The sequence below is a fragment of the Poeciliopsis prolifica genome, unplaced genomic scaffold, assembly GCF_027474105.1.
Source record: "Poeciliopsis prolifica strain line A6 unplaced genomic scaffold, Auburn_PproV2 SCAFFOLD032, whole genome shotgun sequence".
In the NCBI taxonomy this organism is placed as follows: Eukaryota; Metazoa; Chordata; class Actinopteri; order Cyprinodontiformes; family Poeciliidae; genus Poeciliopsis; species Poeciliopsis prolifica.
Window position 1 is genome coordinate 3404156 of NW_026562407.1, and position 13495 is coordinate 3417650.

Below are 13495 nucleotides of genomic sequence, written 5' to 3' on the forward strand. Positions count from 1 at the left end.
AATAAAATTGTTGTAATACCTCATAGTTTTTGCAGTGCACATATATTTGGTAATAAATAAATGTGGATTAGTTTGAAAGGGGAAACAACTTCTTCTGTTGTATTAAACCACCCTGATGTTTTTGTGTCAAAGCTCCAGCGAGCTTCACTTTCACTGTTCATCTCTCACAACTCCTCATTAAGCTCTTATTGTGACATTTTCACCGACTGAACGCTTCCTGAACATCTTGCCCTTTGAAACGTTATATTGTGCGACACACATATAGAAGAGTGTTGACACAAAGACACCCGTGCAGCCCGGCTTTATCTTTCTGGGCCCGCTGTCTTCCTGTGAAGGAGCTGTTTATTCAACTCAAGACAACTGCACTTCCCTCCACGCCCTTAATCTTAGTGCCTGCAGGTCTATCTGCGTGTTTGCATGCCGGCACAGGAAGGTTTGTGTCTTGTCATAATGGCATCTCACCCAGCACTGAAGTTGAAGTCAATAAGTCATTTCCTGAAATCAATCCAGAATAAATGTTTTCATGATTCACAGTGAAGACATTTGAGCTTTCAGATGGTGGTTTCTCTTTTCCTGAAGTTCTTTTGGATCTGGTAAGGGAATGAGGAACCCTGTCTGATACTGCAATACTTCATGATGTTATTGCATCATAGGATTACAAGTCTTTTCTTTTTTCTTTTACTTTTGCAGGTTTAATCTTTCGTTATCCCGAAGAGGACTATGAATCTTTTCCTCTGTCGGAGTCTGTACCTCTTTTCTGTTTGCCAATGGGCTCCAAGATCGAATGCTGGGCGCCAAACACCCGCGACCCTCTGCCGGTCTTCTCTACGTTCGTCCTAACCATCTCTTCTGGTGAAAAGGTGGGGCAGATTAACACGCAGAAATAAATATTGCCAAAAGAGAAAATCCCCGTATTTTGTTGATAACTTGTCCCTTCTGCCATGCCAGGTTTACGGATCAGCCATCCAGTTCTACGAACCGTACCCTGTTGATCTTCTGAGCGAGAAGCAGAAGATCCAGCTGGATCTGCTCACCGCTGTGGAGAAGAAGATGATCCCCAACCGCTCCGTAAACACCAACAAATGCATCTGTCTGCTGTCCCGCTGGCCCTTCTTCGAATCGTTCCGCAAGTTCCTGATGTTTATCTACAAGCTCTCGGTCTCAGGCCCACATCCACTGCCCATTGAAAAGTAGGAGACCTGTTGGTCGTTATTTAGGCATCGTTGGTCACATCAAAGCAGAGCTATTTATTTATTTATTTTAATCTTCTACATGTTTTCCTCCACAGGCACATCTCGCACTTCATGCACAATGTGTCATTTCCTTCCCCTCAAAGGCCCAGAATCCTTGTCCAGGTGAGACACTTCCTTGCATTGATTTCAATCATAAACAAGTCATCAAAGAATAGCTGAAAAAGAAACAAGGTTGCCCTTCAAAAGCCAAAGCTGTTGACCTACAGACGTGTTTTCCTACCTGGATCACAAAGTTTAAGAATGAAATCCAGAGGAGTATTTGCCCCTTTCCATTTCAACCTGTGGTTATATTTGTGAAGCTCTTCAGCAGAGAGGTACCGGAAATTTAAATCAGACTGATATGCCTATTCTGATTTCCTCTCTTTCAGAAAAGATGCTTTACTATTTTCTGAATAAATTAAATATAGCTGTCCTAAAAATGTCATGCTAAAACAAAACTGCTATTTCTCAAGAACAAAATTGCTGACCCATCTCTCGCTATGGACCAGTGAAAGTCTCCCAGTTTATAGGAAAAAAAAAAGTATTACAACAGCACATGAATTAAAGCTCACCCTTTATTATTATTTTTTGCACACCTGAAACCTAATCTGTTAAAATTGTTGTTTTGCCTGAAAGACAACACACATTTAGTTTGTATGTTTACAAACTAAATATGTGATTATGTTCAAGACTATGTCAGATTAAGTGTTCAACTTAATCTTTGAGAAAATCTACTTTTACTGTGATTCTGTCCAGTGCCCCAGAGCTACTATCTTGCACCTTTTGGAAGCATGTTCAGCAGTGATGCATCTAAAAGTTTCAGGATAGTAACTGAACGGGTCAGGAGCAGCCCTGCTTTAGACTGTTCAGTCATCCATTCATTACTTTGAGTGATATTTCTGCCGAAAACGTTCAACAATTATTTATATTAGACCTGAGGAGATGTCACACTGTGTGAGTGAGAGCAGTGTCACACAGCTCTGCACTAAATAAGAGTTTAAAATAAAAACATGTCTGCAGAAGTGATACAGCAAAAATACCTTTAGCTTCTTCAGCAAGACACCTGAGTCCATCTCCAGTTCCTGCTCTATTCAAAAGCAGGAAGTAGACATATTTTACTGTAATATATTGCACTTCCTGTTATCTGAAAGTTAAAAGTGTCTATTCTTATTAATAGCAGACGTACCCCTGCAGCAGCTTCCTGTCTAACTGCTTCAATAACTTCTGTAAATTAATTTTAAACACGTCACTAATGGTAAAAATGGCTGATGGAGAACGTTCTTCCTCCAGTAACTACGTCCACACTGAAGAGGGTTGTCAGTGTGACCTGATGGCACCCATGGATGGAATGTTGACAGATTAGGGAATAAAATCTGATTGTTAGTTTCTGATTGAAGTATTGAAAAAACATCCAATTCTGGTCACCACACCGTTTCCCTCCCCCCTCAGTGAATCTTTAGAGAAATCCGTTCTTGTCTAATTGATTTACACGTTTTTGGCTCACTTAGTTTCATTTTCAGAAATGTTATTATTGTAGTGACTTTTTTTTACTTTTTATATGCCCTACAAAGGTTATGTGTTGCAGTATGCTGTTTTCAAAGCTGTACAAAATGTATTCCTACAAATAGAATACTTTCTGTTTTCTAAATGAAAAGTATATCAATAATATTAATTTCTTTGATCCCAAATACAAAGACGAGGTTTTTTTTTTTTTCTTTTGTGGCACTAGTGCCCTTTGTTGCTTCCAGACAGGAAATGGCCTCCGTATATCGGGTGCAAGCTCTACCGCTACACCACCTGTGCTACACAAATGTGAGTTTGACGTTATTTCCATACTTTTCTAATCCTGACATTTTCTCTTTTGCAGCTGTCGGCACATGACACTTTGATACTGTCTCAGCCCGTGTGCACTCCCTTGCCCCTCAGGTATGACACATGTATGCACTCACAGAAAAACAGACAGGAGAAAAACATAAGACCAGTTTTACCAGTGAAGGAACTCAAAGGTAGCAGGCTGTGGACAGCATAGCAGGATTCTTGGATTGATGAATTTAATTTAGAGTAGAGAAAAAATCCAAAATGTTCATTCAGTTGCAGGTTGTATGATTAAATGTCTGAGTATTGCTTGCACCTTTTCATAATTTCCATCCTTTTCTGTTTGTTTTCCTTTTCTCTGCCACTCTGTTTTTCTCCATTAGTGGGGCAGATTATGGCACGCTGCTGATGAATCTGGGTGCAGAAAACTGCGCCACGCTGCTCCACTTTGTCCTGCTGGAGAGCAAGATTCTGCTGCACTCGCTGAGGCCCGCCGTGCTCACCGGAGTGGCTGAGGCTGTGGTAGCTGTGAGTACTCTGCCATATTGTTTTTTAAAGGCTCTAGGAAAAAAATTAGAAATGTAGCTCAAGAAAATTGAAGTGTAAAACTAAACTGATGCGCCAGACATGTTGTTGATGCATCAGTTTGTTGGAATTGAACCACATGAGTAATGCTCATCTTGTTTCCGCTTTAAGCATCAGCAAGATTATTTTATAGTGCTTCTGTATATTTGTCATGGTTAAAAGAAAGTGTGCTCTCTTTTTAGTTTTTATTGTTAAGAGAAAAAAAATATGATTAATTCCAATATGACAACATTTTAACCTTCTTAATGTAGCTTAAGATGGTTTTAAGACTATAATTAAAAATGCCACTTTGTTTCGCTAAACAAGATAACACTTAAAAGTGTGCAAGTTAAATTATGTCTTAACCGTTTCATATTGACAGTATATTAGTAAAAATGTTTCTCAAAGTAAAGGGGTGATGTCTATATTCACATAAAAGAAAGAACTTAATGAAGAACACTTTCTATTGGGTGAAATTAGCATATCATAACTTCAGAGACACGTTTTTATTAACAGATGTGATTTCTAGTTTCATTTTTGGATAATTTTGAACCTTAATATGGTTTTAAGGAGCATAACACATTTTGTTTTCAAAAAATAAAAAAGCTGCTGCTTAATGCTGCTTTGAAAATTCAAGAATGTTCTGGTTCTTTAGTAGGAATTGCTCAATATAAGGAAAATCTGCTGTGAAGTTATTGTTCAATTTTAAAGCTACAATACCAGCTGCATTTAAGTCACATTTAGCTCACTTTCCTCCTGGTTTCCATCATCATCATGGCAGCACCACTCTGTGCTAATTTTTTGTTGCTTTTTCTTTCAAATAATTTTGATTTTTCACAAGCAAGTTGAACATTAAACATGTTTATCTGCATTTGTGAAAGTGTTTCAGCTGCCACACAAGTTGACCTCATTGCATGTTTTTCCCATTAAAAAACAGACAAAAAAAAAATTTAAAAAGAGAAAAAACTAATTTATTTAAACTGCAACTTATGTGAATGTTAGACTGCAATACTGTTTTTTAAGCTAATCGATTTAATTCTTGTCCATTTTAACAGTAATGCAGCTAATATAACAAAACAATGAAATGTTGATGTTCTGATAGCAGTTTAACTCTTTCACCTTTACCCTGTTAGCTGTTCCAGGACAGAACGGTGTGTTGTCACGTTAAACACTCACTACTGTCACAATCTCCAACAATCCACCTGTTGCTTTAAACCAATTTCATCAAACCAAACCTAAAAAAAACCCCTCACTGCTAAAAGAAGATGCTGATCCAGCTGTGTTTGGAAATTAGCCAATGTTTCAAAATTTACAATCTACCATAGTGTTTAAAAACACCTTTCAACGCTGTCTGTTTTCATAAATCCAGTGTTTTGTCTCTTCAGATGATCTTCCCCTTCCAGTGGCAGTGCCCCTACATCCCGCTGTGCCCCCTGTCTCTGGCAGGCGTCCTCAACGCGCCATGTCCTTTCATTGTGGGCGTCGACTCGCGCTACTTTGACCTGTATGACCCCCCGCCAGACGTCGTCTGTGTGGACCTGGACACCAACACCATCTATCTGTATGTGGAGCTCTGATTATTTTATTTGCAGGAGGCTGCAGCAACGGGTTCAGCCACTTTGATTCCTTTGGAACAATTTCAATTTCCCTTAAGATAAAAAGAGAAATCTTCTCATGCCTCTTTTTAGCTCATATTTAATTGTTTTGTTGCTGTATAAAAATCAAAGTGAGAGCGCTGTTCAGATGTTGAGCTTTTCTCTTACTTCAAGCTGGCTGACTCTGTGGTATTTAATGTCACAGGTCGGATGAGAAGAAACACAGCAACTGGAAGTACCTCCCAAAGAAGCCCTGCAAGAGTCTGATTAACTCGCTGAGCAACTTGCACCACCAGCTGGTCACAGGTACAAATGACATCCCAGTGCCCGTCATTTAACAACTGGTCAAAGACAAAAAGAAACTTTTGAAATCTTTATAAGTTTTGCTGTATTTTAAGACAATAGTGTCCTTGAAATACAGCAAAATAAATTGTGTTGCTCATGGCAGCATGTTAGAGTAGCTCTTGTTAGTCTTAATTTGTTCTGTAAACTTTTATACATTGAGGCAATTTAAAATGACTATTTCCTCTGGTTTTGGATCCTTAGCAGCTGGAAAGATTCCTGCTCCCTTTTTTTTCTCTTTTGAATAGTTATTATAGTTAACCATGCCAACATTGTATTGTTTTTACATTTGGAATCAACTTTACTATGCGATATTATCTCTGCCTCTCAGATAATGAGCAGTTACCATGTCATAACAGTGATGAGACTGTCATAAAGCAATTGTATTCAGTCAGAGGCCTCTTTAGATGTTTTGCTAGACTGACTGCTACAGGAAATCCCTCCTGAACACAGTATCACCATTTCTGTGATGATACCTGGATAATTAAACGAGTTAGAACATTTAATTTCTCCATTGTTGAATTCAGTGATTGTCAATTGACGTATTAATGCTTTTGCAGTACTAGATCAATAAAGATCAACATTTAATCAATGGAAATGGCCAGTAAATATTGAAAATTTACAAAATAAACAAGATGAGAACAGAAGAGATTGTAGAAGTTGAAAACATGACTCAGGTGTCAAACTTAACCTGCTTACCCTCCAGGTTATCTAGTTTAACCTGGATAATAACACGGCCTTTATTGTGCAATTTAACAACATCTGCTTCTAAGTTCAGATCAAAGGTTAAAACAGAATAAATTTATGTTCATAGTTCGTAATGTAAGCATCCTGAGCCAAATTCACATCCCTTTGTGAATTCATTCTAATCCATTAATCGTATTTACAAAACAGAGTTTAATTATCTCTGATCATAGTACCATGTGTGGTTTATCATATTTATTTATCTACCACTTCAAAACAACCTGCAGTTGGTTTTCATCTCCCCTGATGACTTCTCTCTTAAATGAGGATGTTATTCTCCTCTTCTCGATAAAGCTGTTCTCAAAGTGAAAATTAGTTGTATTCATATTTTTTATAGCAACCATAAGGAGGCCAAGTAAAGCTACTGAATCAAAGTGAGTGCAAGTGTTGCATCATCTGATTCTTTCTGGGTTTTCAGTGGCAGTTCGCCAAACTCCACACGAGGACTCGGCTCTGGACCTGACCCCCATCGACGCAGACTTCACATGGCACAAGAAGAAGATGTCCCTGGAGATGGAGATCCAGGAAGCCTTCCTGCGGTTCATGGCCTCCATCCTGAAGGGCTACCGCTCCTACCTCAAACCCATCACCCAGGCGCCCTCTGAGAAGGCCACGGCCGCAGACTCCCTTTACGACCTGCAAGGTAAGCAGAGGGCCTTCAGCAGCCGGCCCCCTCAGGTGTCATAAGAGTTTATCGATGTTGCTGGGAAAATGGTTCCCAGTTGGTTGTCTCTTCCCGAACCACCAATCGATCAAAGGACAGAATCCTCTTTTGTCTGCTTCAGGGCTGCAATTAATGATTCATTTAGCAACTGATAATGCGATAACTCTTTATTTGAAGGGGCGTTCATAAGACTGATATGACACTGTCATAAATATGACATCCATGTGTCATGAACACAAAGGAGTCTTTATGAATGTTTGACTGTTGTCAAGATGTGTCATTTGGTAACTAACAACACTCTTAATGCAAAGTTTATTAAAAGTCCATTAAAAGTGACAACTTTGCATATTTTGTAAATTTATACAGTTTAATGCCAAATCTGTACTTTTAATGGACTTTTAATGCAAGTTTCCCTTAAAAGTGTCATTATTTACCTTAATGTTCATTACAGGTGTTATGTCATATTTATGATGGTGTCATATCAGTTTTATGCCGACTAAGTTGTTCTTCTAGCACATTTTTTTGAGCCTGTAATAACTGACTAACGATTAGTCAGTTATTGAATTAATTGACAATTATCTCAATAATCAATTAATTATAATTAACCAATTTAATTGTTTCAGTCTCTCTAAATATGCTCCCATTTAATGGTTTGTTGATGTTTGCTCAACATTTCAGTGAAGATGTTTTGTAATTCTGAACAAAACACGATCATGACACCAACTCCTCTGTCTCCCTGCAGGTTTCCTAAAAAGCAGAGACCGCGCCCATCAGAAGTTTTACTCCCAACTCACAAAGACCCAGATATTCATCCGCTTTATCGAGGAATGCACCTTCGTCAGTGACAAAGACACCGGCCTGGCCTTTTTCGATGACTGTGTGGAGAAGGTAACCACCAGCTGCTGGTATTTCCCTTTCCCTCCAGGATGCCTTTGTTTGACGTCACTTTATTGGCAAAATAACACTGGGACATTTGGGGAAGGGGCGAGATCAAGCTTCCTTTGATTCATTCTTTTGCCTTTGCTCTTTTTCCTCTTCTTGCAGCTTTTTCCCTTTGATAAAATCACCGACAAGAGTACCAAGGTAATGTTTAATCACACTTTCCGCAGCTGGTTTTCTTTTTTAAAGACTGGTCTGACATAAAACCAGGCAAGCCTGCTACATTTTCCTCTTCAGTGAATCTACAATAAGGGGCTTGGACTTGATTTTCTCTTCATTCTTTAATCCTCACTAGAATCAAACATGCACATTTTAGTGATTGTAAAAGCATTTTGTACAACAATACTATGCAGAAAGGTTTGTTGTGCTAATAATTAGCACAACAAAATGGATTAGAAATTACTTAGATGGCAGCTAAAGTTAAAAGGAGGACTTTGGAAAAGTTCATGATTACTTCAGATGGATAATATCTGGGTCATTGAAAGCAAAATGTAAAGAAAAGCGTCTGCAGAGCTTTCTGATATTTAAGGACTGAATGTTCAGAGTTCTTGGTTCTGATCTGGTTGCTGTTTGGGCTGCAGGTTGAAGGAGATTCATCTGAGGACACCAAACTGCTGGAGCTGGATGAGTCTCAGAAGAGCGAGCACACGGTTTTCGTGATGCCTCCAGAACCTCTGGCCGACACCGGATCTGAACCCGCCCCTCAATACACGTAAGCTTTACAACCTAGCATCACTAAAACCAAAACTTGAGACCAAAGTGTTGACATGAAGTAATCGATTGACTGACTCCATTTTTGCAAAAAGATTTCTTTCTGACTGACGGTGTGCTGCAGCAGGTGGGGGAGGGGTATCGCTACTCTGTGTTGCGTACAACAAGAGAACACTTCAGTCACTCTATCACTTGTAGGAACAGTATGACGGTAAATCTTATTCTGTCCCTCCAGTTTTTTGTTGAAGATCAACAGATACCTACATGTTTTTGCGCTAATGCATAAATGTGAGCTTAATGATAAGATAGTTAAAAGGTTTGTGTTCGAGTGACTAACGCCCCCATGCTGGTGGCAGTATTTCTTACTTTTACTTCTGCAAGTTGGTTAATATTATGAGAAACACAAAATCAGGCAACTTAAGTTCTTTACAGAATAAAAATGTTTGGGTGTCTGATCTGCCTGCTGGTTATATTTTCTCATCTTTTTTTTTCTACATTTAGATTTTGGACGGTGTTTTAAGGAGGGAAAAATTATTGCAAAATTCCATGCAAATATTTCTAAAGTGGCACCACAGAATTATGAATTTGATTGCAAACACAATCACTGAATCTGCTTAGTGATTTTAAAAAACTTAACTTTTGAAGTTTGAAACCAGCCCACGGCAGATTTCACTTGAAAAGGCTTTTCTGCTCCTCCTCCCTCGTGACTTTAATGTTCTTATTTTCCAGATATAAAGGTTTCCCCAGACTGCAGCTGAGTCTGTTTGACCGGCCCAGAGAGTTGCGTCCTGCGCTGAGCACCAGAGCAGCGGGGGCCAGTCTGTCCAGCAGCCCTGCCCTGCTGGCTAAGAGAACCAAGCAGGTCCATGCACAGCAGACACTGAAGTGTTTTCACCACTATGAGGCTGTTGAAACTCAGAATGCCTTTCTATTCCTATTTAACAGGAGATTAAGCTGGCCTACAAGCTGGCTAAGCGTTTCTACTCCAACCCGCCGCAGTGGGCGCGCTGCCTGTTCAGCCACTGCTACAGCATGTGGTTCATCTGCCTGCCTGCAGGTGTGCGACTGGCCAAGTCCAAGAGCCGAGCCATGCAGCAGGCCTACAACGTGCTGCTGAAGATGAGGGCCACTGAGGTGGAGATTCTGGACGAGGTAACTGCTCCGTTCTCATGCTTTTAAAAGTGAAAATTAGATAGATATGGAATAGATTCTTTGTGTTTGTGTGTTAGGTGTGCTACAGAGTGGTGATGCAGCTCTGCGGTGTGTGGGGTCTCCCTGTGATGGCTGTGCGAGTCCTGGTGGAGATGAAAAAAGCCGGAGTTCATCCGAACGCCATCACATACGGATACTATAACAAGGTTTTGTTTCCGAAGAACACTTCATATGTTTCGCAGATCTCTCCTTGTTTTGGAGAGATCATTACAGCAAACAAATGAAAGCATCCTCGTCCCTCCGTCCGCAGGCCGTCCTGGAAAGCCCCTGGCCGAGTCGAAACCGCAGCGGCCTCTTCATGTGGACCAAGCTGCGTAATGTCGTTCGTGGAGTAGCCCAGTTCAAGCAAATCCAAAATCACACATCGTCCAAAAAGAAAACGGCCACGATAACGACCACAGGTGAGAAACAAACGCCTCTCATCCAGCCTGTCTGCGCTCAAAGTTCCCAGTCTAGAAAAGTATGGCAGTTAGGGAAGCACCGATTGCAGCTTCCTGGACGATCACTGATTTTTAAAGGCACAGGTTTTATTTTTCTCCTGAACCATTAAGTGTTATCCTAATTTAATCTTCTTCTGTCATTTATCAGTTTTGGGAATATATGGTAAAATAAAGTTGAATATGGATTATGGTTTGATTTTCCAGAGTTTTTTCTTTCTGCTTTTTTATTGCTCTAAATGTCAGAAGTCAAAACTTTCATGGATGCAATTGTTTGCACTTGGATTTATCAATTTGGAGATGCACAAACTTTGATTTGCCAAATCACACCTGGATTAACTATAAACATTTTGTGTTTATGTTTAGTTGGTTTTCATGCTTCCTGAATGAGCACTCATTAAAAAAGTGATCATTTTACTGCCTGTTTTTCATCTAGAAATCTAAATTGAAGTCTGCCTTTTGCTCTTAAGCAAAACAAGCACTACATCTACTATTTTAGAAGCTTTACTTTGAAGAAATGACCCAAGTTAGTTTGGATGCAGTGAAAGCATGTTTTTCATCATTGTGGGACATGCAGATAATTAGATCAGGAAGTAAAGTTCATACTCAAGCAGACACAATCATCAACAATAATCACAATAATTATTCCTCTTAGAGGAAGAGGGGAATCTAGAAATTTGAGTCTGAAAAAGTGACATTTGTGGAACCCCATATTGTGTCCTCCAGCTGCACCAGGAGAAGAGTCCGGAGCCGCAGATGCTGATAATCTGAGCCACGGAAGCGCTCACAGCTCCAATGAAGTGAACGGCGAGGAGCACAACGAGGACACAGCAGACGGCTGCAACACAGGTACAGAGTCACCTAAATGAAGCTCTTGAGCTCTGGACCCTGAAGCAAATTCGAAAAACCTGTCCGACCCCTAAATGCATAAAAAATAGGAAAATACTAGCCTGGTGTTTTCTAACAGGAAGACAGTCTGACCAAGGATACGGTTCTAAGGATGAGCTCCACCAGGAGCTGGCAGAGCCTTCACCTACAGAAGAGCATCCAGCCGGCCAGAGAAACTCTGATGAAAAGAACCTTAATGGTAAAACGAGCTGCTTTTCTCAGCCTCAATTAACTTTGATATTCAAGTATGAATTAAGTATGGAAAGAGAACAGGGCAGCATATTTATTTTTTCTAGAGTATTTAAACAGGAGTTTGTTCTTCTCCCTGCCTCACTTTTAATACAAAAGATGCACAGAGTTTTCTAGTTACTGTTTTGCCACATGTAGCATTGATTTTAGACACACATTCCTATGTGTGTCTTGTAAAATAAACATGAATCCACCAAAACTAACTCCTGTTGTTTCATGGAGTGGCCATATAGAAACGCTGAATCCACCTTACAAGTTGTAACTGGGTGTAGTTGCTTTTGCTCCCAGTTTTCCAGTTAGTAATCTAACTTTTGAGTTGATTTTGGGTTTTTTTTTTGTTTTTTTTCTGACTGGAATGCCAGAATGTCTCAGTTTTGACTTCAACTGGAACGCAGCATTACCCTGCAGTGTTTTTTTTTGCCTCCAGGTGGCGACATTGCAGGCTCAGTGGACAGTGCAGTGGCAGAGCCCCTCAGTCCTGTTGATGTCCCCTCACCCGTCCCCAGCATTGTTAGACTCTCTACTGGAAGCTGTGATGGTGGCAGGGAAACCAGTAAGTCAGCTTTAACAACTGTTTCAACCTTTGAAGCCATAAAATTATTTTAATTATCGCAATTTTAAATTGTTTGCGCCCTATAGAACCTGGGAAGTTGTTCCGGAGTCTCAGTAAGACGGACAGCGTGTCGCTGCCTGATCCCGACGCCTCGCTGGCAGCTGGGGACGCCCCGTCACCGTCCCAGCATCAGCGGCAGAAAGCCTTCTCAGAGCGAAGCTGCAGCTTCAGCGCCGAAACCCGCGCTGGGATGCTCCTGGAACAAGGTGTGGACCACATGGCCAGCCAGATGGGCGCGGACGCCCGCATCCTGGCCGCAGCGCTCTCGGGGACTCAAAGTCCGCCGCCGCACAGCAAGTCCAAAGCACTTTTTGAAGACCTGGAGGAAGAGCCAAGGGATGATATAAACCCTTCAAAGGAGGAAGTTAAAGGAGAAGTTAAAGTTGAAGAGACAAAGGTGAAGGTCACTGAGGTCAAGAAGGGGAAAAGAGAGAGGAAGCAGACGGAGTCGCATGAGGAGGAGTCCGGAGCGCGGGGAGCCACGCTGGAGAGGGCCGATGTGAAGGTGGGGGCCGACCCACTCTCCCTCATGGTGTCGGAGAACGTAGAATCGCCATCCGTTAGCAGCCAGGAGCCCCCGCGCGCCGCGCCTACCGTTGTATCCCGCAATCTGGCCGAAGAAATCGAAATGTACATGAGTCTAAGGAGCCCACTGGGGTCAAAGTCCTCCAGCATGGAGCTGCAGCAGGGCCAGGGCGACGCCCCCGACCTAAATCAGCCCGAAAAGCCTCTGGATCGGAGGCCCAGCCTCCCCATTCATCCGGTCAAAAGCGCCGGCAGCTCGCCGGCCGACACGCCCAAACGCAGCCCGAAAACCGTCACTCGCTCCAAGACTTTCGCTGTGAAGACAAAAACATCTGCGAGCGCTACGACGAGCCCCGCCCCTAAATCCTCCTCGCTTACGGCGCTGGTGAAGTCCTCGCAGGCGGGATCTCTGGGTTCCGTCATCAACACCTTTTCAGGCATCAAAATGGACTCATTGTTGTCAGGAGCCAAAATCGATGTGCTGAAGTCGAGCATGAAGCAGGCGGCGAATGTGGGCAGTAAAATGTGGGGGGCCATGGCATCAGCCTTTACTTACTCAGATGATGAGGTGAGACTCTGGTATTTACGCCTTTGCCTTGCAGCTTGTTTCATTTGGATCCATTTAAATTAGAGTCGCACTGAATACAACATTGACTCTTTTCATAGACTTTTAAAGCAACTTTGCATTAAAAGTGTCTTAATTTTGTCTTTTGGCGGCAGGATGAGCAGCCTCAGGGCACGGGCGGTTTCCCTGGCGGTCTGGATGAACACATGTTGTCTTCGCACGATTTGGCTGAGACTCCTGAGAAAAGAACCGTCTCCGGTTTGGTCGCTAACGGCCTGAACCAGAGCAGCACCAGCTTGGGCAGCAGCAGCGGCAGCAGCGATACGGGCCGAGGGACGCAGCAGACGCGTGAGCACGGCTTCGTAGAAACGATAGGAAAAAGCAGTTCCGTCTGTTCAAT

The 13495-nt window shown here is 41.7% G+C and overlaps 1 protein-coding gene across 3 annotated transcripts in view; it reads left to right on the forward strand.

Annotated features, from left to right (window-relative positions):
- The window catches only part of dennd4c (DENN/MADD domain containing 4C), a 40136-nt gene that overhangs the window by 21094 nt on the left and 5547 nt on the right, over nucleotides 1-13495 (forward strand). For 2 of the 3 annotated variants that reach the window (XM_055050957.1, XM_055050958.1), the window contains exons 5-24: nucleotides 691-860; nucleotides 949-1190; nucleotides 1289-1355; nucleotides 3100-3158; nucleotides 3431-3575; nucleotides 4997-5172; nucleotides 5412-5512; nucleotides 6711-6935; nucleotides 7699-7844; nucleotides 8001-8039; nucleotides 8477-8607; nucleotides 9336-9468; nucleotides 9552-9758; nucleotides 9836-9964; nucleotides 10069-10219; nucleotides 10982-11104; nucleotides 11223-11342; nucleotides 11820-11945; nucleotides 12032-13098; nucleotides 13251-13443. In XM_055050957.1, coding sequence (XP_054906932.1) covers nucleotides 691-860; nucleotides 949-1190; nucleotides 1289-1355; nucleotides 3100-3158; nucleotides 3431-3575; nucleotides 4997-5172; nucleotides 5412-5512; nucleotides 6711-6935; nucleotides 7699-7844; nucleotides 8001-8039; nucleotides 8477-8607; nucleotides 9336-9468; nucleotides 9552-9758; nucleotides 9836-9964; nucleotides 10069-10219; nucleotides 10982-11104; nucleotides 11223-11342; nucleotides 11820-11945; nucleotides 12032-13098; nucleotides 13251-13443 — 3750 coding nt within the window. The remainder of the gene's footprint in view (nucleotides 1-690; nucleotides 861-948; nucleotides 1191-1288; nucleotides 1356-3099; nucleotides 3159-3430; nucleotides 3576-4996; nucleotides 5173-5411; nucleotides 5513-6710; nucleotides 6936-7698; nucleotides 7845-8000; nucleotides 8040-8476; nucleotides 8608-9335; nucleotides 9469-9551; nucleotides 9759-9835; nucleotides 9965-10068; nucleotides 10220-10981; nucleotides 11105-11222; nucleotides 11343-11819; nucleotides 11946-12031; nucleotides 13099-13250; nucleotides 13444-13495) is intronic. The other variant, XM_055050959.1, reaches the window with a different exon arrangement.